Source organism: Lethenteron reissneri, chromosome 33, assembly GCF_015708825.2.
Source record: "Lethenteron reissneri isolate LAM-NWPU_2019-01 chromosome 33, ASM1570882v1, whole genome shotgun sequence".
In the NCBI taxonomy this organism is placed as follows: Eukaryota; Metazoa; Chordata; class Hyperoartia; order Petromyzontiformes; family Petromyzontidae; genus Lethenteron; species Lethenteron reissneri.
Window position 1 is genome coordinate 10388732 of NC_083811.1, and position 24759 is coordinate 10413490.

At 43.9% G+C, this 24759-nt stretch overlaps 1 protein-coding gene across 1 annotated transcript in view; it reads right to left on the reverse strand.

The window, feature by feature from the left end:
* The window catches only part of LOC133350335 (phosphatidylinositol 4-phosphate 3-kinase C2 domain-containing subunit alpha-like), a 70197-nt gene that overhangs the window by 25466 nt on the left and 19972 nt on the right, over positions 1-24759 (reverse strand). The window contains exons 7-20 of the mRNA XM_061564587.1: positions 22540-22660; positions 21833-21944; positions 19305-19384; positions 18198-18261; positions 16534-16680; positions 14578-14656; positions 12888-13116; positions 10853-10975; positions 6632-6802; positions 4831-4942; positions 4290-4432; positions 2038-2226; positions 1213-1306; positions 236-330 (exon numbers count right to left, since the gene is read on the reverse strand). Of these exons, the coding sequence (XP_061420571.1) occupies positions 236-330; positions 1213-1306; positions 2038-2226; positions 4290-4432; positions 4831-4942; positions 6632-6802; positions 10853-10975; positions 12888-13116; positions 14578-14656; positions 16534-16680; positions 18198-18261; positions 19305-19384; positions 21833-21944; positions 22540-22660 (1759 nt within the window). The remainder of the gene's footprint in view (positions 1-235; positions 331-1212; positions 1307-2037; positions 2227-4289; positions 4433-4830; positions 4943-6631; positions 6803-10852; positions 10976-12887; positions 13117-14577; positions 14657-16533; positions 16681-18197; positions 18262-19304; positions 19385-21832; positions 21945-22539; positions 22661-24759) is intronic.

The following is a 24759-nucleotide window of genomic DNA, read 5'->3' on the forward strand; positions in this document are numbered from 1 at the left end:
ATACGACTACAACGCTCTGAAAATAAAAAGGACAGACATGTAACACAGCAAAGCAAGGCAGTGTGCACCTGTTGTGCAAACCAGTGGACTATTATTACCCACTTATGTTTCAAGTGCAAGTTCTGCCGCAATATAGTGACCATGATTGAGTGCAGCAGATGTTAAAATGTAACCGTCTTAACAGGTATTAAGTGTTAGCTGTGCAAGGCAAGCAATGGAGAGGCATATTACTCACCAGTAGAGGTAGTGGGCTATTCGGATGTTCGACATGGACCTTCCCAGTAGAAACCTCATGAGAGCATTGTCCAGGTAACACTCGTGCTTCAATGCCTACACAACGCAGATCACGTATTTAAAAAACACGAGAACTAAACCGTTCCTCGCACCTGCAACGGTGATATTTAGTGGTAAACCTTACGAATCAATCAATATGTACATAAAATAACAAATTTCTTTAAAAAAATGTAATTAATTAATTTTTCCCCTACGTGACTTTACCGAAAAAACCAGAGTATGAATCCTTGCAGTCACGAAAACTTCAAATCGAGAACATTTTTTTTAAGTAAATGGACACCTCATGAGTCTCCATATTATTTTAAACAGCTTCTGCTCAACATGTTAAACCAGCTGAGTATAGAGTGTTTTAGTACGTGGAGGGGGCACCAAGGTAGTGGGGGTAACCCACACGCAGGAACATTTAAAAACCAGTGGCCAGCAACCTACTTCCTGTACTGCCACCGCATATCCCTGCAGGTGAGAGTCTTTTGCACGCTCCACCCACTTGAAGGTGGAATGTGCAGCTTCACAGGACGGAGCATTATGTACTCTTTGGTTCTTTCAGTAAAGTCACGTAGATGAAAAATAAAAATAATAATAAAATGAAAATAACTAAATTAAATAACGACGTTTCGGAGGCAACACAAGCTTCCGTCATCAGGTGGAGCAGCCACAGCAAGATTACTGTATTCACTGCAGTAATTTTGCTGGGACTGTTCCATCTGATGACGGAAGCTTGTGTTGCCTCCGAAATGTCGTGATTTAATTTAGTTATTTTCATTTTTTTTTCATCTACGTAACTTTACCAAAAGAACCAAAGAGTATGGATCCTTGCAGTCACGAAAACTTCAAATCTGGAGCATTATGTATTCGTGATTATTTGCTCTGACTGACAACGAGGGTTGCGTGTGTTTATGTGGAGCAGAGTGACGGCACCTGCAGCAGCTGTGGCAGGTAGTCGGCAAGCTCGTCATCAGACACGCACGCGATCCACTCCACCGCCGTACGCCGTACTTCCTGGTCCGCAAAGCTGAAGACGGGAACACGTGGGCAGCCAGACGAGAAAGCGTGCCGGCACGTGGGTGAGCGGGAATTACGGTGCAAAGCGGTGCAATGGGCTGCTGCGAGTTTAAGGACATGAGTCCTACTGGTGACAATGTTTTTCTTTCGGAAGGGTTTAATGCATTTCCTGTCAAGTGAATGGCTCGCATGTGAGAAGTCTATGACACCACAACATGCTGGAACGTTGACAAAAATGGGCAGCTAAAACGTGGGGCCATGTTAATCTCTGTTAGCGGCCAGATGCCAGTGGCTGAAATAACAAGATTCCCACGGCAGGGATCAATTTTGATAGAACTGCTGACTTTTTACCAAGTGGCAGTTATTTTCTAAAAAGATGGCTTAACCCCTAACTGCTAGCCACCGTGCCATTCGGCCAGACGACGGCATTATTAGCTCCACAAAGAAAACAAGGCTATTTGTAGTAAAAACTGTCCACCGAGGAGATGGAGCAATGATATATTTTGCGTTAAAATGTTGAACTTCTTTCGCACCGTACGTGGCCAACCATGCTAATCAGAGGTGCTGGTGTGAAGGTGCCATGTGGATCTTTACACCGCAGGACGGCGAGAGATAGCGGCGGCTTGGGAAGGTCTTCATCCAGCAGTGGATCGATCATGATTGACAATGCTGATGATGCTGATGATGATGACACCGATGATGATTACGACCGTACGGGCTTTACTTCATCGGGAGGCTTACTTGGAGTGCAGCAGCATGAGGGCGTGCACAGGCGAGAGGGCGGGCCAGTGTCCCAGCAGGGCATAGATGTCGGGCAGGGCTGAGCACTGCCAACTGGGGGCGCTGGCTAGGAGCCAAGGCAGCGCGTTCGCCTGAGCATGGAGGTGGTGCCTCTTCTCCCACAGCAGCACCTTGTCGTCCTCTCCCAGCCTGCGCGAAAGCGGCGGCGGATGACACCATCACCGTCACCGCCACCATCACCGTCACCACGGAGCAGAAACAAAAGACGCGCCCCCCCTCCCCCCCCGCTTGTGAAGACCGCTGCATCGTGTGCCGAGTTTAACCTCGTGTCTAAGCGATCCGCGCTGCGCATGCAGCTCATCCACCAATGCTATGTAGTGACGGATGTGCCACGTTTTTCGCTAAAACTTTCTTGAAATGCAATATATGGTTTTCCTTTAAAGCATTGTTGGCGAATGTGTTGTGTTTCTGTAAGCAGTGCTTGTGCACCTACTGCCAACAGTTTCACCGAATGATTAGTCTAATTATGTAATCATCAGGTGGATTAGAACTGTGGATAAGTCTACTCAGCATGTGGTGAAATGCACTATGTGGATACAACGATCCTCACCCGTGTATCGATAGTTCAATGTCCAAGTGAAATTTTATTGAGATACTACTGTGTGGTGTTATATTGGTGTGGTGTAATCTTGGTGTGGCATGGGGTTGTTTTTGTTGTTGCTTTTACTGCCTTGCCCAAGCTTGGTGCTTACCCTTTTTATATATTTTGCACTCCTAACGTGTTGTTGTATTGTTTGTTATTGCAACTTGCTGACCCACCCCAAATAGACATGTGTTAAAAAGAGCTTCATAGCTCATCGGATTCCTCAAGTCTCAATAAACATTCTGATTGTGAAATACGTATTTGGCAGTTGAGAACAACGATTCACAAATGCCCGTTTTGGAAACCGCAACCCGCTACAACTTCTCCTGCGTACCGATTAACATGTGCGTGCAATATGTAGGCACATATCAATTTATCAAATATGATTCTTGAGCTCATGACACACGTTACAGAATTTCCTGTGTAAGACTCGATTACTGTCAGTTGACAAATGCACTTTGAAATTAGTTCACGTAAACGATGCAGCCACTAGAGGCTCTAAATTAGCAAAGGAAACGCGAGAATCGATTCCTTAAGTCAAACACTACCTCACATCGTGACGGTTCGCAAATTTACGAGGGGTGGAAACATTACATGCCTATTAATGAGCACACTATAATGTACACCTCAATATGAAGGATGACTAACCAGTTAATAAAATATATTGGCGAAGGGTGGTGGGTCAGGTGAGATAATGAGTTCGAGGAACGAAGTTTATCAACAGCTGACCTAAACGTTCTTGGGGAACCCACATCCAAAATGGCAATGAAGCGTCATTTGCCAATTATAAATGCCGATAAACTTTCGCAAGAAATGCTAAGTATGCTTAAAGTGATGCTGCCCCGGCATAATGGCTAGCACACTGGAATTGCAATGCAGAGGTCGCAGATCCAATCTCCTGGAGCACCAGTTGAAAGCAACAGGGACAAGTTTATTCAATCCCTATGACCCACCCGCGCTCCTGTCCACTCAGCAGTATAAATGGGTAAACCGCCAGTTAGTCAAATGGCCGTCTACTCACGGTGGTGTAAAGTGTGGGAAGAGTAGGCCAACTATTTCATGAGAACCTCTTTAGAACGCCCTCAAAGCGTGGCGCGCTTACACCAGCGGTGGCAGAAGTAACTGCAAGGCTGCATCCTTAGCTTTTCTATGTGGATTTATAAAGGTCCAAATTAGACTGCCAAGTTAGACTATTTTCAGAGTGCATCCAGGAACAGAGGTATTTTCATTGCAGTTGCTAAATTATATTATCCAAGAAAGTTCCTGGTTCATTGTCTCTCATTGATATTTTAAAATGTCAATAAAAAACTAGACACATAAATGAAGTGTAAAGCAATTTTGGAATTTTTGCCATTGCATACTTACAGTCGCGCAGACGACCAAGGTAAAAATATTCGGAATGCACGTCCAAATATCTATAAATATATATAACGGACGTATTTACGTTCACATGCCTTCACGCACCCTGAAGCAATTACGGTTATATCGGTGAACCTAAATATGGAGCAAAGTGGAAAAGTGCTCGGTAATTCAAATACCAGCTCCTTCCATAAATAGCGGGTCGGGCAAATCCACATTATTTTTTTAGGCTGTGGTTGGTGCAACCCACCCCAGCACCGAGTCCTTGGACATGATCGCTTGGAGGCTCTTCCTTGTGTCGGGGTCCATGTCCTCGAAGTTGTACTGCAGCCACAACCCCCTTGCCATCGGAGTGGGGAATATGATATCCAGCTTCGTCGGTGGGAAATCCAGCTGTGGGAGAGTAATGCGTTGCACGGAAATGTGAACATCACACACACACACCTGCTTCACATTTTAAGTTTTCTATCAGCTCCGTACAGTATTTCCCTCACTGCTCGTGAATAGCAATAGCTCACGGATAATTATGTTGGGCTCGGAAAACCTATCTTTTGAATGAATTACCTTAAATAAATAAGCCATACAACCCATGCAAATTATGACAACACCAAATAACTGGTAATAATAAAAACCATTAAATAAATATTAAAGTATAAAAGAATAGTTTATAAATGAATGTATCTTTAAATTATGATGCTGCGTATCATCAATTTACCTTATCGCTTTCTCGCACCACATCATCTCTCATTGCTTTATCTCATCACTTTCTTTCTCTCTCTCTCGCGCGATACCTGGAGGATGACGCTGTCTGGCTGCAGCAGGTGGGCAGCGCTGCAGCTGGCTGCGTAGCTCGCCTGACTCGGTGGGCCCAGGCACAGCAGGTTCGTTCCGCTGGTCAACACTCTACACAGTAGCCATGGACATCGCGCTTCAGAAGGCAGTGGTTTACGTGTGTCGCTTTGTATTATTAAATCGTTTGTAGATATCTATACGAAAATAAAACTACAAATTCTGAGGTTATTCTAAGAACTATTAATTTACATACGCACAAATGCAACACCGATTAGCACGGTTGGCTACGTATGGCGCGAAAGAAGTTAAACATACGTACATACTGATGAATGAGACGCAAAACACCATTGGGGAAAAGTGCTATTAACTAGCACCTATAAAGGTTGCAATAGCATGTAAAGTGATGGTGTTAAAACATTTTGTCGTCATTTATACGAAACAAATTGTTTACACGCACAACTAAATGATGAATACCTTGAGGTTTTAGTCAGAATTTATATTCACTGCACTACTCAAGCAGAATCAAGACTTATTGTAGGCTGACTTGACCCAGGGGAGACCCAGCCCAGACTCAGATACGAACTGCTCCTGGAGATAACTGATGTAAAGGAGTACTGCGGGGACCCAATGAGGGGCAACCGTGGGAAGGGGGCCAAGCAAAACAGGGAGTGCCAGAAGGGCGAGAGAGGGGGGTAAGTAGACAGAGTGAGACGTCTGCTAGTGGGGGGGGGGGCAGGTAGGAGGGGGGTCAGTAGACAGAGTGAGACGTCTGCTGGTGGGGGAGAGCCAGGTAGGAGGAAGAGAGCCAGGTAAAAGGAGAAAAAAGGGGAACCTGGGCAGAAGGGGAGGGGTCAGGGACAAAGGAGAGCCAGAGAGAAAGAGAGAGAGGAGCCAGGTAGCAGGTAGAAAAGCTCTTGGGCTGGAAAGACAAAGAAGGCTACAGGTGGAAGAGTACGATGTAGCCTGGACGAAGGTCGAGGGAGTCGGAAGACAGGTTTAGAGACAGGGAGTCGTGAGTACCCACGACAGAACTAAGAGTGCGGATGTTGGCTTGAATAAACGGCAAGCAGCCCAGAATATTCATCCCTGGTCTCCGTCTGAGTCTACAATCCCACAGGGCATCACGAAGCACGACTCTGCACTATTATCAGTAATCTAACCCGGGTCTCAACTCGATTGCAGTGCAGTGTGAGAACCACTATACCAAAACTTCCCACATGGAGAAACACACACACACACACGCCACATTCTTACATTCAACAAAGCCATTCCAAAGATTTTTTTCGGAATTTCTTAGAAATAGCAGTGGCCAGAGGTAAGAAATGCATTGTCTAGAGGAATGTGCACGAGCTGGCAAGCACTTATATATTCACAAGCACACTGCAACATACGTGTACGCACCACAGGCAGTAGTAAAGAGCTCTATGCGCATATATGACACGAACATAAACCATAAATCAAAGGTGTATGACAGCACCTTTATGGTGATGTGGGAAGCTCAACGAATTCGTGACCAGGCCAACAACTGGCTTAGTATTGACTAATGGACAGCAGTCTCGTGAAAATGTACAAACTTTCGCCGTAATACGAATACTCCTGGGCTAGTGGCGTCGAGTCTGTAACACAGCACGGCAATGGTAATGAAGCCACATCATGGAATATTAATGTGCTTCAGAGTTGTGACGAAATAGCTTTGCTGCCGCTAAGCGCAGCACGGCGTCCGCAAGCCTGCGGCAGCGATGATGATGATGATGCATCAAGCCGCGACGATCCACGGGGAATTGCCGGCGCGATACTCACTGCCTGAAGTTGAAGAGCGGCATGGTGGCCCAGCCCAGCGGCTCGGGGCTGCGACGCTGCTTGCTGCTGTCGGGGGAGCCCCCGGAGGCGGATGGCTGTGGGACACCTTGCAGGGATACCCTGAGCACCGTCTCGCGCGGCAGCTGGGACACCTGCACTGGCAAGTTCACCCTGCGCGTCCGCCGTAGTGAACACGCACGCGCGCACATCACAACAACAGGATGATTTAAAACAAAATAAGGGACCGAGTTGGCAGTGGGGCATTCACAAGGGGGCAATGGACTGCATTTGCTATTAGCAGTCTTACAATGTAATACATACAATAGGCCAACAAGTGTGTGCAATGTATGTATGTAGAACTTCTTTCGCACCGTACGTAGCCAACCGTGCTAATCAGAGGTTGCGGGGGAAGGACAAACTAAACACAAAAAGCAGTTCTAAAGAAATGACTTTTCAACATAAATGCAATGCCATTTATTCGTTACGGAGAGTGCATTGAAACTGAGGAACATATATTTGTAGATCACATTTAATTTTAAGTCAAGATGTTACCTTAATCACTCTGATGACAGTGGTTTTGAATGGGTTTTACTTGATATATAAGCAACAGATGTTACTGTATATTACCTATTATCTATTTATTTTGAAGAGCATTGTGAGAAACCAAGTATATTAAACGTAATACTTCCCTGCTGTTTTCCTGGCTTCCAATTTGCTAAATTTTCCTTAGAAGATATTTTTTCAATAAACTAAAGGTTTTGGAATCCAGAGTTTATTGCACCAAGAAAGCAGACTTATGTTTGGCTGCTACTGATCACTCGCATTCCTGAATGGACTACTTCAGTTTTGTCAATTAACTTTGGTTAATGCGTTTATTCCTTGAAGGCAATGTTTCCGTTGGGTTTCCAGGTACAGCCAAGTATTTCACACAATAGCTTCCTCTATTTCAGCGGTCGGGAACCTATGGCTCGCCAGCCATATATGGCTCTTCCGGTGACGGCATATGGCTCCCAGACAATTTTGAGTTGAAAAAAATAATAATAAAAAATAAAAATAAAATCAGTTTGGAACTGATTTTAAAATACTTGTGATATTGCTTAATAATACTGTGTCATTTTTAAGTAAACAGAAATTAGTTTTGAAGATAAAATTTCATCGGGTCACGGGTCCCGTGACCAGAAGTCGCATTAAAAGTAAGACATATTTAATTTATTATACGTTAAAAATACTATATGGCTCTCAATGAAATATATTTAGAAATATTTGGCTTTCATGGCTCTCCCAGTCAAAAAGGTTCCCGACCCCTGCTCTATTTCATTGCCGCTTAGAGCAAAGCCACATATTTGAAGACAAAAAGTGTGGTCTACCGTCTGCGGGGATGAGTCTCACAAGTGAACGGCACAAAAGTTACAATGGCACGCGAGGAGGCAATGAGGCCATCGCCATGCAAGCTGTCTTCGCATCTCCCCCGTCGTTGTTATTGGCAAAGACCACATCAGGTGCTCATTTTATGACAAGCAAGATTTTGTGCAAGACCAAAGCTAGGCTGAAATTTAACACAAACACACGAGCATACAAGCAAGTGTGCCTGCAGACACACAGTAAGTATGCAAAAAAATTCGTATGATACGACATAAAGGTGCAGATGGAACACATGCATTTACGCAGTCTCACGGGGCGGACATCATGAATGCAGGCACGTGGACACAATCACGCACACAGCCGCCAATGCCGGCAGTTCATTAGCTCGCAGCAGGGCACTGCGGACTGGGGATGTGAAAGCCAGTGTATATTTGCACAGCTGCACTTTTTACTGCAAGACACGCGAGGCCACACTTACAAGGTCGTATCTCGTCACGTGAGAATCATTACACACATCAGAGACTTCACGGTCAAATTGTGTTCGGTGTCTGTTGCGTGTTAGAACCCGTGTCGACACTGCAGCATTTGCGTTCAGTGTGGTTTCCTGCCCACACACAAAAAACTGGTGCGGCTGCACTAATAATATTGACACTTGGCCACAGCTCGGATTGAAGTCACCTCATCTGTATCTTTAGAATTACCCTGTTATTATAATTACAATTGCTATTATGTTTCAGTCCGCAAAGTAATTTCACACAATTTTCAGAATCTGTGGTAAATATTTGTATATGTCCAATACAGGCGTAATTGGGAACACACGTGCGACTGCCTGACCAAAAGTGACATGTTATTAACTGCAATTAATCTAACTCTAATGAACAACAGATCTTAGGCAGCCTGGGGTATTGCTCTCTCCACCCAACTCCATCCCACGCTGCACATTTAGAAGCCAACCTGTCGCCAGTGGAAATAAACTCTGCCCTTGCTAACCACAGCAGCTTTCTTTGGCAGCTTTTGTGCAAGTCCAATGGAATCTCACTGGAGGACAGCATTATTGCCAGCGTCACAGGAGCACTCAGTTTCGACTCCACTATCTGCATCAATGCAATGTAAGCCAGCACCATATCTTCCAACATCCCTGGGACAGCTGTGGCAATTGGATCAATGGCACAATTTAAAAATACCCCATGCAGAGGGCGTGCGGGTGGCGGGGATGCCAAATGCCATGCAGGAGCATTGAGCTTCACCACTGCTGACAGCCTGGGACTGAATTCAGGCACACACCTGTGATTAGGCCACATTCTCTCGTGTCGCAAGTTGATGCCATCAGCTTGGTCACCACTGACTACAAAACCCCGTCATACCGCACACAATGAGAACTGGTATTACAGTGAGTCTATAATGGCATTTTACATGTCGTACAGATGTCCTGATGGCTATGCATCATACTACATCATATGCTAATACTATAGGCAATGTTTTCTTTGCAGCTGTTCCTTTTGCTAGATGTAATGTATCAGTAATTAACATTACTATGTTATGAGTAAACACCAATTTTGGAAATTGCTCCTTATTTTATGATGCTCTTCATACAAAATGTCTTCTTTCTAGTTTAAAAACGATTCCTTCCCAATTATGATTATTCCTGTTTCTTTCCCTCGTCATTTTCCCCAAATGTATCCCGACTGTGCTATCGGCATCGTGCAATATGGCAACGTGTGCATTGGGATCCCTCACAGAGCAGCGTGACCCTCCTTGCGAGTGACTGGCCCGCAGAAACAAATACCACAGAGCTACCTCTGAGATACCTTCAAGTGACCTGTGAGTGGGCTGAGACCCCCAGCTCAATAAACTTTGAAAACATGGTATAATTACAGGCGGCTTCCTGGATTCGCACCCACAAACCCAGCGGAGCCACCCAGCCTCGTTTTCCCCAATCAGTTTCCGAATGACAGCTCAATTAATTGCTTGGACATGCATGAGAGTATCTTCTTGGTTCTTTCGGTAAAGTCACAACGTTTCGGCCACAACACAAGCAGCCGAAACATCGTGAGAATTTTTATTTTATTATGTTTTATTTTTATTATTTTATTATTTCCCTTCTACGTGACTTTACCGAAAGAACCAAGAAGATGAATCCCTGCAGTCACGAAAGCTTTAAATCAAAATGCATGAGAGTACTTTTACATACCAAATAAGAAAACATTCACATTCATCAACAGCAGAGCCTTAAATAAAAAGTCCAGGTGATGTTTTGGGAAATGGCCCTTCTTCGTGGCGGAGTGAGTAAGGATTGGAGACTGCACTTAATAACATGCAGCTTGATGAAAATGTAATTTTAAAGATGTTTTTTGATGACCAGTTTTAAAAAAAGGTTCGTGAAAAGTTACCTAGTAGTAGATATGGGGTAATAGAAAAATCCTTCAAGAATGAAGTGTATGACTAAATAAATTAATTTATGTTGAAAGTAAAATTATAAAATGTTTGCTGGCACATTGCATTGTGGGAAGGCTTGTTTTTTGTGAAAACAAGGCACTGGAGGGCCCATTACCCGAAACTTCACCTATTATAAATGTTTTTTTTATGTTTAAGGTTAGTGTTGTTGAGGAATGTGTTGAGTTTCTTGTTAACTGTGTTTGTGCACCACTGCCAACACAGTGTCAACAAATAATTTGTTTGCATACTCAATAGCTTATTTGATATGTAGCTTTCCAAAACGTAGGTTGTTCATATATTTAATGCGTTTACTCTGTTGTCGGTTTGACTGTTAATTCGCAGGCATAATGGAACATGTGGCGAGCGAGTGATGTGCTGTGCGTGTACGCGTGCGTGCGTCAAAAAGAATAACACCAGACTCACTGATCATTCCAGCGGATTTGGTGGAAGAAGCTTTTGTACATGCGGCCCGACTGACACTTGTACGGCTGCAGGATCGGCCGGCCTCCATGCGTCAGAGAGCACACGATGTTGTACTTCTCATAGCTGCAGAGAAACAAACCGCCATGGCTTTCTACACGTCTGTAACATTTGCACAACTTTGAACTTTTTTGGTTGATGGGCGAATCGGGGGTCGTGTTACGGGACGAAGAATCCATTTGGAAATCTCACAGAGAGAGTGCCCCCCACTGAAAGCAGAAACGATTTATCACAGAGTATTGAAAATTCCCAGAGAGACTTTATCCAAATAAAATAGTTTGATGTGGAGTCATTGAGACCATCAACTCACTGAACCTGAGAGTCTGCTTTAACTAACGCAGCTTGCTGGATTCAAACCCAGGAGCTGCTCGCTCTGCTCTGAGCAGCGGCTTGACCTCAAATACATCCAACCACCTCTGTATACACACTAATATGTTAAGACAAACACCAGCTCTGTACAACGCAGTAATGACATAGCCAGCAGAGGTCCCCCCTTCTTTCTAGCAGAGCCCCATATGTTACCAATATGTGGGGGGGGGGGGGGGGGGGATATGGTGGTTGAAATATTTTCAGAAGGAGATGACAAAAAATACTGCATGCCAATTCTTCTGTAAGGCTTCATGTAAACTCTTCTCACTGCACTATATTATTCATATACACATATTGAGCTGATATGCGACATGAGTTATATTAAAATACACTTCAAAAAGAAAGCAATAAAGGATATTAACGTTTGTAAAATACCACTGTCATATTTGTATGAGTAAAGCATATACATCACATACAGAATATAAATGCCAAACATCACGTTTAAGCCCAAATATATTTCTACGAGTCTAAAAGGAAATTCAACAGCCGGGCATACTTACAAACACATACAACCTGGTGCTTTGAAGACAGGTTTGTGGAATCTCACAAATATCGATATATGCATGAGAACCACCTGCACGTCTTTTACATAGGCAGAACAGCAAGTAGGCTGCTGTTTCAGCAGCCTGCTTGAGTAATTGCACATGTGCACGCACGAGTTCTCTGCAGGTGCTTCCCACAAATAAAAAAAATACTCCAAGGAATTGTCCAAAATATACAATACAAGACCATTCTTAAATATTGCAGAGACTCAGCGAAAGGTCTCATGGGCTATGAGCCACGAGTAGAAAATGCACATTCCTACAATGGGTGCTGCTGCTTTATCCAAGTGACGGCAGAGGTTGAATTCCTACAAGGTGGGATTGACTTAATCCGCCATGGAGGAATCACTGTGATATGCCGAGATGACTGAGTTAAGCCCTCAGACTACAGTGGCTGGGTGGACAAGCAATGCATTTTCATTGTCTTGCTCAGAGGTAGACGCAATACAAAAACAAAACAGGCTTTAATGCTGTCTTTACAACGCAAGGCTGGTATGTCCCAGGCTCCTCGAGTGAAAGTTAAAACTTCCTGAGAGTAGGAAAAAAATACTTTAAAATTATTAGCTCTGCAACGTGTTTTTCTTGTTGTACCGTATGTTGAACTTCTTTTGCACCGTACATAGCCAGCTGTGCTAATCGGAGATGCGGGGAAGAACAACAAACTAAACACAAAAAACACAAAGTGTGCGGTTCGGCACGAAGTCTGACATTTCACTCCACCCGGAACGGAAATCACGCCGGACTGGGCGCATCTCCGGAAACACATCGGAGTGCTGTAGAGCATGACTAACTATGCAGTCGGACTTTAAGATTATGGCCCAGAATAGCATCATGTCACTCGGGTGACATCACTGCAACGTTCACTCTGATACATAAATGTGGTGACGTCACTAGAGCACTTTCTCCACGCGTTAGCGCTCTGCCTTAATCAAAACGGCCGCCACCTGTGTAGTCGGCTTGCCTACCTGTTGATCCAGCCTACCTGTTGATCCAGCCTACCTGTTGATCCAGCCTACCTGGTGATCCTGCCTAGCTGGTGATCCAGCCTACCTGTTGATCCAGCCTACCTGGTGATCCAGCTGGCCGGCACGTGGTGCGCGGCGTGCAGCGTGAAGCGCAGCGTGTCGGTGACTCCGGGCGCCTCCCGCACGGCGGCGTCACGCGCCACGATCCCCTCCGTCGCGCCGGGCAGGAAGTCGGCATCGAAGGCGGCGCAGTAGAGCTCCACGAGCTCGTAGAGTGCCGCCGTCAGCCGCTCCGCCTGCGTCTCCACCTCCCCGCTGTTGCCCGCGCGCCCTGGGGGAGCAGCACGCCACGTGGGTTGAGCGAGGCCCCAGGAGTCGGCCAGCGCGCACACTCTCCAGCGTTGACTGGACATCTTTGAAAAAGAGCTATTTTGCTCATCGGATTCCACCGGTATGAGTAAAGATTCGGTGATGCGGCGCTTTGGAGGCAGGTTGGCGTATCATGAAAAACGTTAGCATCACTTGTGATACTCCAAACCTGCAGGGTTTATGGGTGGGCCAGTAGTACATCAAGTAGGTTGCTCAGCTATCTACACTTAGGTGTTCATCGATAAAGGCTTTATTTTTTTCTTATTATGAATCAACAACATATTGTTGTCAATTGCTTATCACAATAAATTTATGTTAAATGAATCATTTATATCAAATTAATTACTACCATAGTTACAAAGCCAGAAAACATGTCAAACAGATGCTTTAAAACATGCACTAGAAGGTCAATGAATTGGAATAGATTACTTGAATTGGTCATGGTGTATTTACGCGCCACGTGGTTAAAGCATTACAGTCGCAGCGTTACACGAGTTGATTAGCCAACGCTATAATGAGCAGCTTATCTGGTTAAGCCGGACTAAGTAGTTAATGTCTCAGAATGACATAGATCAACAACGCAGATTCAAGACAAGTGGATGAGTTGTTATTACTCAAGAGCATTGTCTGCCTCGATAAGAAGCGGGAGAAGTACTTTTCCATAAGGTGCCAGATGGTCTTCCATATAATGTACTGTAGCACATTTTTCACAAGCAACTATGTAATATTTACATTAATTAGGTGTTTGTTCTTAAAACCCAATAATTAGCATTTGTGAAAAATATATTCACTTAGTTGAAGCTATGCTCAAAAATGTTCAAGACTAAATCGGTAAATGGTAGGTCTTTGTTACGGAAAAATACAGATAACTAGCAAGCAATGTAATGACCATGATAATATCAGCAACTAAAACGATGCCAGCACTTGCTTCCGCGCTTTCGCACACTGTGCATCTAACGTCGGCTCGATTTCTTGCGGAAAAACACAGGCAGCGATAACTGGAAGCAAATGTTCAGCGGCGGGCAAATTTGCGCGTGTGTGTGTGCGTGCGTGCGTGGAGCGAGAGTGTAGTGGTTAACGAGCTTTGCTACAAACTCTGTGACCCGAGTTGGATGTGCGCTCACGGCCAACATCGGTGACACATATCTGAACCAGTCCTAGACCTCCCCTAGGTCGACTCAGCCTCAAATGAGTACCTGATACGGTGTGTAAACATCGGCACTGGGGAGACAAACGCAGTCGGGCGTGGTGCTGGCCACCCACCTCCATGCATATTGTTCCGGCCTTCATAGGTGCTCGCTAACAGCACTTTCCCCAACAGTCTGTCAAGGCTATACGAGCGATCTTTGTCTTTGTGCGCGTGTGTGCATGTGCACGTGTGTGAGCTGGGCTCGTTCCAGGGCTGCATTCCTGAGTTCCTTACTCGCATCTTGCTTTCCCGGCAGGGTGTGCGAGCGCTTGTTCTCCACCGAGAGCCTCTCGCTCGCTGTCGCCCCCGTGGCCTGCACGCACATGCACAACGTAGTTGCAGCACCGGGTGGCGCACAAACGCTCAAAGGGGGGGGGGGGGGGCACAGCGCGTATCCGTCGACGTGTGTACACGAGCGTGCCGGAAAAATGCAGAATCAGAATATTTATTCATACTGGAGGAATCCGATGAGCTATAAAGATATTTTTCACAGATGTCCAGTAGTGTGGCTCTTCCACACGGCTTTCCTGCACTGTAAGAATGACATATTGTCCCGTAACATGTAATTTCCGGGCCTCCCAATCAAAAATAAAATATTAAAACACGTGGCCAAGTTAGGCATTCCACTGTAAATACCAAAAGGAACGCGTTCGCCAGTATTTGGTGGTGCTCGCCAAATGATTAGTTGGCCACTCTGATTTGGTGTGCCGATGTGAATTGACTTGTCAATGAATAAAGGGTTATGGTCATCATGACCAATCTTTGGGTCACCACATCTAACCATCACTTTCTTTCTGCCAGATTGTGTCATTGTTGTGCACTCAACACCCACCCCCTCCAGAGTCTGCTCTTCCACTATGTACTGTAACACTTTCTCATCGGAATCCAGTTAAAATAATAATAATAATTGAATTCCCTTGTTAATCTGGCAAATTATTATTACATACAGGCAGTAGAAGGTTGATTGGAATGAGAATGTTTGAGTGAGAATGCATGGTAAGTAAGGTTTCAACCAAAAATAACTAATCTCTGTGCCATTATAAGTGAGTAAACATTGCTCCAAGGCAAACAGCAGAATGTGCAATTCATTATATAAGTGCGTTTACGTACATGTAATTAAATTTCACGGAACAAAAGAGAAGCATATTTGTATTGCAGTCACAATGAGTGTATCAGAGTATATATTTAAATGCAAAAATAAAGAGAACGTATATTAACTGATATGCAGGATACAGAAATACATTTTCAGTTTGCAATCCACTCTTTCTGTTTGTTAAATGTGTAAGTGCTCACGTTTAACCATGCAATACAACAAGGGGATCATGTAGTTAGAACTACTGGCAGAAGCCAATCTATTTATCACACTCTTTTACGTGCATTCAAATCAATTGCAACAGCAATCAAAACCATGCATTCCAAACTGGCTCCATCAAATCTAATCCCGGTAGCATCTTTTTACTTCTCAAGAATGCATTTGACCTACCCATGTGAATGGAAAACTATTCCAGAGCATCATGCATGCTGCACGATGGCAATGTGAACTCAGCAGGAAGTCAAGACTCGCACGCACAGCAAAACCCAGCGGTAAAAACATGCTGCTAACGCAGGCCGGGTCTCTGCTCCAAGTGAAAGGACAGTGTGGATGGTGATACATGGAAGTGTAAACAAAAGTAGATCGTTCTAATTTAAGAGGTAGAACTGGGAGCATTAGATGAGATTATGATGAGTGGAAACACTCGGGGGATGCGACGATCCACTAATTATTTAACCTCGACTCTTACGCTCACGACAAATACATTGAACTGTGCACGCAAAATCCTGGTCATTTCCAATTCATATACGAGTAAACATATACATGTGCATAAGCAAATAAGAATACGAAAATAAATAACACAAGCACCGCAAGTTCAAAATAAGAACCAACTGATGGGTATGACCTGTAACGCCGGACAGAATGTACCACGCGCGTGGGGCATGCACATAAATAACATCTTTAAAAAAAAACACACACACACACAATCAAGCTGTGTAAAACTAAAAAAGAAGCAATCCATGAAGTGAATCATCAGCCTGAATCATGATAATTCTCGAACTGTAGAGGGGAAAATAGTTACATGCCTTGTACGTGAATTGCATGGATGTAAGGGTAAGAGAGAGACGGCAAAACTGGACATAGTTGAGGGGACAGACCTCTATAGTCGTATGGCGTGGGCGGTTGGCTGCATGCCGCAGAGCCTGCACAGCCTCCGTGACGGCCGGGGTCTCGATGTGGGACAGCGCACTGCACACGGCCTTGGTGGCATGCGCCACCCTTTCCATCCCACGGTGCTGCTCCCACTGAAAGTATGCAAGCATGGGCCAGTGTGGTTAAGAAAGGTCAAACACAACCCCCAAGACGACCATGGCCTTCAAGCAGTGACAGATTGATAACGGACTTTAAATTTGCTATTCTTATTATTATTGCTGTGCCCAGGTTGTGTTTTCGGGCTGATGCCAGCATGAAAGAGAGCGATTAAGTAACAGGTAAGGCAGAAATATCACATGTATATGTGTAAATAGTTGTATTCAGGTGCATAAATAAAAGTCAACAACTCAACGACAATTTGCATGTAAACCTGCAACCAGGAATTAACGGTTACAGCGCGAGAAGCGACACCTACGTGACATCTATCGCCACGTTTGTGCTAAACAACAACGCGGGTTGAGCAACCCCCATCGCAAAGAGAACTCGAGAGAGAAAATACTCGTCAGCGGGATTTATATTTTATGGGGGGGGTATGCTTTCCAGGCTCTAGGGTACCATGTCACTCTCTCAATCAGTTAAAAGCATCAGCAGTAGGCCATGCTTTCCCACCTGATGACGGACGCTTGTGTTGCACCCGAAACGTCGATTTAATTTAGTTGTTTTCATTTATTTTATTTTTTACCTACGTGACTTTACCGAAAAAACCAAAGAGTATAAAAAAGCAAGATACTTTGCACGGAGCGGTGCTTCCGTAGCATAATAGTGAGCACACTGGACTTGCCATCTAGAGGTCGCCAGTTCAATTTAATCACTCAGCGAGGAAGTTGAAACAAAGAATGACATTTCTTTAATCCCCCACCCCCACCCTTTCCCTCTGCGCGTCTGTCCAGTTTTCAGTTTAATTTATTAGGATTTACCCTGTGAGCCATTCGGCTCTTGATTTGGGTTCAACCCAAACAAACAATAAAATTACAAGATACACCTAAAATTCATTGTACACAAATCGGACCATCACATACGTAAACAATAAAATCATTACAAAAAAAGCACAAGCCCGTCCATGCTGCGTACAGAAAGCGCAAAAAAAAAATCCATTTCGATGTTTGATCCCAATAACAATCATAATACAATACAGATAACAATTTTAAGTATAAATCTATACTAAATAAAAAAAAATCGGGCCAAACCAAGCCCCTCTAAAACTTACGAAAACAATGCCTGCATTCGACTGCAGGACACAATTGGTCAAGCAGCAGGTCACGTCCGGTGCAGCAAAGCGTGGATACCTCGAGCTCTTATAAAACATCTGACCGGTTGGTGCAAGGGTGGGGTCAAAAATGCCCTCTCTCTAGAGCTCCCTCTTCTCGGAGGCACTTCCGCCAGCAATAGGCTGGGCACAGAAACTGCAACCATGCCCCTTCACCTTTGACTCTGAATGGGGAGGATGTTGTCACGAGTCTGGGCCAATTTTGCATGCCCCGTTCTTTTGCAGATGTTTCATACACAGTGCTGACAACCTCAGCCAAGCGGACGCACACTTTGGACACCGAGTTACACATTGCAGACAGTTGTTTTTATTTACGAAAAATGACCAGAATTTTAAACAAACCTTGGTTTGCAAGAAAATGTCCAGTTCATTGTGGTACGCATCCATCAGCTGTGATAGCCCTTTCCTTCAACAACACGAGTACAAAGATACGAACAATAGTTTTAACATCAACGATGGCTGTGAAGATGAGTATTAAATAGTTTGGAAAGGCAGCCAGATATTCAGAGAAAAAAAGGTCTGGACCTTGATTGCCAGCTGCATGCACTCTGAAAGTTAGAAATTCCATTCTGCATGTACTTTTAATTTGTATTAAACACGTTTTTCTATATATAATAACGAATATTCATACTACTTGTTCATATTTTAAGGAAGGCACCGACTTGTTGAATCATTATGTTTATTATCTTCAATATTGTTTCGACAAACAACTAAGCATAAGGCTCGTCTCTATATTTCTCTTTGCCGACATTGGGTACAATAAAGCATGTATGCACACAGTTTCACAACATCTCCGTGGCGAGACGTTAACTACCTCACCTGGTGTGCAGGAGGCAGAGAGTTCGATCCCGACCCTGACGCCTGCATATTTGGAGTTTGGTTGTGTGTAATTTTTCTCCGGCTCATCCGGTTTTTCCCTCCACATTTATAAACATACGTTTAGAGTATTTGTCTGCTATTAACGCCCACATGATAAACCACTTCGTTGGGCTATCACTTGTGGCCAGGAAGTTTCTGAAAAAGAGCTATATAGCTCAGTGGGCCTTACGTGGTAAAGAACTAATACTTCTTCTTCTTGGTTCTTTCAATAAAGTCACGTAGAAGGGAAATAATAAAAATAAAACATAATAAAATAATTCTCACGACGTTTCGGCCACAACGCAAGCAGCCGTCCTCAGGTGAAGAACAGGTCTGTCGGAAAGACAGCGTCTGAATGTCAGACCTGTTCTTCACCTGAGGACGGCTGCTTGCGTTGTGGCCGAAACGTCGTGAGAATTATTTTATTGTTTTATTTTTATTATTTTATTATTTCCCTTCTACGTGACTTTACCGAAAGAACCAAGAAGATGAATCCCTGCAGTCACGAAAGCTTTAAATCGAAATGTTTATAGTTTAGTTTAAATACTTTAATAGTAAATGGGGCCCAACAAAGACAGTAGTGGCACCAACCTGGAGACGGTGTGCTTCAGAGGGTGGCTGTAGAGATGCAGGTGCTGCTGCAAGTCTGTTGGATCAGCGTCGTCTTCGCTCTGCGACGGTCAATCCACGGCACGAGCACGCGAAACCCCCGAGGACAAATAATCACGGGCGCAATTTTAGTTTGCACAAACTAAACTACAACAACGGCTCAACCTGGTGCAGACACTGCCATGTGATCCATAATAGAGGTTTTTGGGTGAGGTCGCGTAAATATATAAACGTTAAAACCCGCCACCACCCGACACAGCCAACTAGTAAGGATTGTCACACAAACAGAACATGCCAATTCGTCACTAGTACAGCACACCGGTGTGTTGGAGAGCCAAGCCACAACATTTACAAACGGAGTACGACGTTATTAATTAATTACAACTAGCTTCATCAGGCGACAGCCAGATTTGTGGAGAAATCCTCTTGTTTGGCGCTTGCGTTTTGAGTTTTTGTTGTTGTTCTAAATGGTGGTTGTGCACCCAATACCAACGCAGCATCACACTATTACTGTTTCGTTCCTTATATAGAAGCGTAGATGTGTTGACCACCCTTCTGCGCTTTTGCACAATGTGCATTACGCAAGCCCTTTGAACTTGTCCTTCCTATCTATTGTGTTTATTCAAATAGCCCTACCAACAGTAATCCCTATTGAAGTACGCTGCCCTTTGTAGGCATGCATTTAAATAAATAATGTATTGGTTGATGATTCGCTTCCACGCAGGACTGAGACGGTAGCTAGCCGAACGGTTAAAGTTATTTTTATATCTTTCAATTTCGATAGATTCTCTCATTAGTCTTGGCCAGTAGTAGCTAGTTTTGCACAAAACTTCAACATTATCAAAATCAATTGAGTGTCCTTGTTGGCACGCGTGTTCTGCTACTGCTGACAGTAATCCCCCCCCCCCCCACATTGTGCAAGAGCACAGAAGGGTGGTCAACACATCTACGCCTCTATATAAGGAACAAAACAGGTGGACTTCTCCACAAATCTGGCTGTCGCCTGTTGAAGCTGGTTGTAATTACTGGCGAAACGTCGTACTCAGATTGTAAATGTTGTGGCTTGGCCCTCCAACACACGAATTGGCACAATCCTTACTAGTTGGCTGTGTCGGGTGGTGGTGGGTTTTAACGACACATTTATACATTTACACGATCCAACCCAAAAACCTTTATTATGTATGATATTGGTCGCGAAAGTTTACGTGTTAAATTGACTGCCATGCGAGTCAACTTTTTAAACATGTCTCAATGACAACTTGAAGCAATGTATGTTTTTGTCTTGAGAAATGGCCATTATAATTACCATTGCAAAAACATACAAAGATCTCCCAAGATATTTTAATCACACATTACATGTCTACATACAATGCTTCTTGTCATATTTTGAGGTTCTTACAGTTTATTTATCGCCACCATCCCAGAAAAATTCCACGTCTTTGTAGAATAACCCTTTTGTGCGATGTAGGTTGAGCTAACAAAGCAGAAGACGTTAAACAAAATATTTAGCTCAAGAAACATAAGCAACTTTTTCAACCGAAGCTTGCTTCATCGTTTTTTTTTTTACTCCGAAACAATGCAGTGCTCCCTCACCCACATACGATGCGTAATGTTTTATTGCCACCAAATAAAAACATTCCGGTCTGGTGATACTGCGGCAGAGCACTTGACTCGCATGTGGAAGGTTACGGGTTCAACTCTGGGTTGCGCGTCAAGTTAGCTCATTTACTGTTGTGCTTACGCCGGTTACGTGACCGCCACGGTACGGCAAACGCTCGTCATAAAGAAAGGGCAGTGCGCACCATGAGACTCAGAGCTGTAAACAGAGACGAGGACTGCCCCGTACTAGTTTCATCAGGAAGATACAATCCAAAAAACAAACATATCGTATATAGCTCGGCGTTGAGGCCCGTGAAGTCTCACACAAGTAATAAACTTCGGCACTTTCATTAAACAGTTGACATTATAGTCAGGGGCACTTAATGACATTAGTGCAGTGACAATTTATTCAAAAGTAAGGAATGGAACTACATCGAGTAGGTCACAAGAGTGCTCCCGATCTCGAGTGCTCTTAACATAAAGGTCTTGAAAGCTTGGACTTGAATGGGGTCTGGCAGCCAATGGCACTGATGGCTAAGGGAAGGGAGTTCCAAATATGGGGAAAAGAGGGGAGAAAGCACACCCTCCGGCACCTCTCATTAGCACAGTTGGCTATGTATGGTGCGAAGAAAGTTCAACATACACACATAGATATAATAAGCCACGGTTGGCTGCGGAGTTTCGACAAAAAGCCTTGGTTGCTGGCAGGAGGGGGGGGGGGGGGGGGAGTGCTGGGAGAGGAGTAGAGTGAAATGAGAGGGCAGAGAGGTCATTGGGGGCAAGTCTTTGTAGGATGTTGTATTGAACCAACTTGCGTCGCATTACTTTATTATTTTACCACACGGCGGTGCTTAACGTGGCCCCATTAGGCAACACGGGGATGCAGGAGGATGTAACAAGTAGGGCCTGACCGTGCGTGCGAGGTCGTGCCGCATGGCCGAGACGTGCAGCAGCTGCAGGCGGATGTCCGTGTCGAACTTGCGGCACAGATGGATGTGTTCGTGGCTGCCCAGGCACTGCCGGCTGCGGACGGCAAACACAATAGCGTGCGAGGTCTCTCACTGGGGCTGTGGTCAGGCTGGGGAGTGGCACGTACAGATGGTTCCCTCTGATTTCCACGTGAAAGTTCTTTCAACGCTGCACCCAGTAGTGGTTGGCTTACAAATACACCGAGTGGGGTTTTGGATGTTTGTATATGCTTTGAAACAATGAACAATTAAATACCGGGGATATTTTCATTTTTTTATTTTAACTGGAGTATGTGTGCATGTGTGAAAATAATCATTTTGAAAAATATCAGATTGTAGAACGTGAACAATTGTAAACACATATGTTTAAGCGGATATAACTGAGAGCAAAAACTCGATTTTATTATTAATATTTTAAATTACAGACACTCATGTCCCCTTTGAAAATGGATGCTCAATCCATGGAGACTCTAACCTAGTATTAATATTGATTGATGAGAGCAGGATGTTATTTTTAGTTCAGTGGTTTCTGACCGGTGACAAAAATAGAACAGAGAAATCGTGAAAGACCTTGGGCCCTGGTTCTGAATAAAAAAAGCTACCTTATTGACTAGGGGTATCTAGAGGGCCCCAGTGCTCTCTGAACATACCTCTGCAGCACCTCCTCCCGGCCACACACGCGGAGCACGTAGTCGCTGGTCACCACCTTGCCGAGGTCGTCGTGGGTGCAGCACAGTGCCTGAATGACGATCAGCTCCACCGGGGAGCTCACTGTCCACCACCCAGAGCAGAAAACATCCATTAGAAAACATCGCCACTGACGCTCGTGCAGCGGGAGAGACAACTAACACTTCATCTTCTTGGTTCTTTCCGTAAAGTCACGTAGAATGGAAATAATAAAATAATTAAAATAAAACATAATAAAATAATTCTCACGACGTTTCGGCCACAACGCAAGCAGCCGTTCCCATTCTTCACCTGAGGACGGTTGCTTGCGTTGTGGCCGAAACGTCGTGAGAATTGTATTTTATTATGTTTAATTATTATTATTTTATTATTTCCCTTCTACGTGACTTTACCGAAAGAACCAAGAAGATGAATCCCTGCAGTCATGAAAGCTTTAAATCGAAACTAATACTTCGTTGGTTTTCAATTGTCCCGAATCACAGAGCCGAGCCAGTCAACGTTACAAACAGGAAGCAGCAACAGGGGAACAGCCATGCTATGCAATCGAGGGAGAGAGCGAGACGCTCAGTTGAGTTTCTGAAGGAGATCCCAGCACGGAGAGCGAAACATTGGATATTTTGCCGAACAACATAAAAGTACAAACTGAAAACACATCGGACAGACCAAAGCTGTCTACGAAAGACGTGACATTCATTTGCCGTTCAAATCTTGCGCATCTGCAAAAGGCCTCAAGGCAGAGAAATGCCTCTATCCACTTTCTCATCTGGATAGAACAGGGTATGACCAGAAGAGAGTTGTCTGAGAAGTAGGCCAGTAAAAGATACTTGTTTAAGAATTAAAATCAAGAAAACATTGTCCAATGTGCATGACAGATGATAGCTTGACATGTGGACTACTTATGTGAAGGATACTGTAGATTTTCCACAAGGCAATTCTGTCACCTTGGTTGCTTGTTTTGCTCAGTGCAATGTCGTGGTTGATTGATGGCACATTTATATATATATTTTTATTGGAGATTTTAATTTAGTGTTTCTTGGAAAACGGTGTGTTTTACCACTGGCACTTTTTACGTCTAATAGTGCACTTTTTGTTTCCTTAATTGGCTAAAATTTTTAAAAGATGCATTTTTATATTTGACACAATATTATTCCTTAGTTTTTTAAACGATTTATTAATTTGTTTTAGTTATTTATTTTTCTTTCTACGATGTGCTATGTCTGTCACGGAAACGGCGTGTGGTTTAGATTGATGAAACCCCACTTACAAGCTTCTTAGCTCACAGGCTACTAAAACATGCCTTACTTAGTTTTACATATACAGGAGCATTCATTTTGTTGCAAAATAATTTGTATCTTAAAACACGAAAATATTCAAGGGCAATGACGCCTAATTTTATTTCGTCTTATAACTGGAGAAAGGAAGTTTGGATGTGAAAGCATTTTAAAAACAAGTTCATACATTTATATTTAAAACAGAATGTTGCCCCTGCCTTGCATATAATGTTGAACCTGAAATAGTATTACAGATTTACACTAAATTACGACTAAGGTGGCAAGAGTCAGCATATCAATCAATTCCAATTAAAAATTACGACTAAATATATGAACAATAATTCACGGATGGATATGGGAGACTGTTGCAGGACACCGCGAAGATGATGTCTATTGATTATATTATCTGAGAGAAGCAATTGAATATGCCTTGTGAAGGTTAATGTGGGCTTTAAGATACACGGTACTTTAAGTTGAACAGCAGCCAGCACATTCAGCTGGGTCTGCAAGCACCGCAGACGAGCACTGTATATTAGGCAAGGCTAATGGCACTGGAAGGCTGTGTGCGCGCCGAAAGACCACCGTGTTAATTCACCGTGCATGTCCAAATGTAAAATGACATTGAGAAGAACATCAAGTGGCTGCAGGCCAACCCAGAGTAAAGATGGACCCAGTTGTAATGTTCGATGTCATGACTTCCCTATCAGATGACATTTGTTTTAACAAAAACGTTTCCTGCTCAAATACAATCAGGACTTAAGAAGTGTAAGAGGACTTATATATAAACGGATTGTCGTTGCAACGGGTAAAAGGTCATCAGATAATAGGATTTGTAGGTTTCGCGTGATTTGGTAAGCCAGAGCTTTGAAAGAGGATTCTTGCTTCCCAGATCTCTCCTTTCTTCCAGGTGAC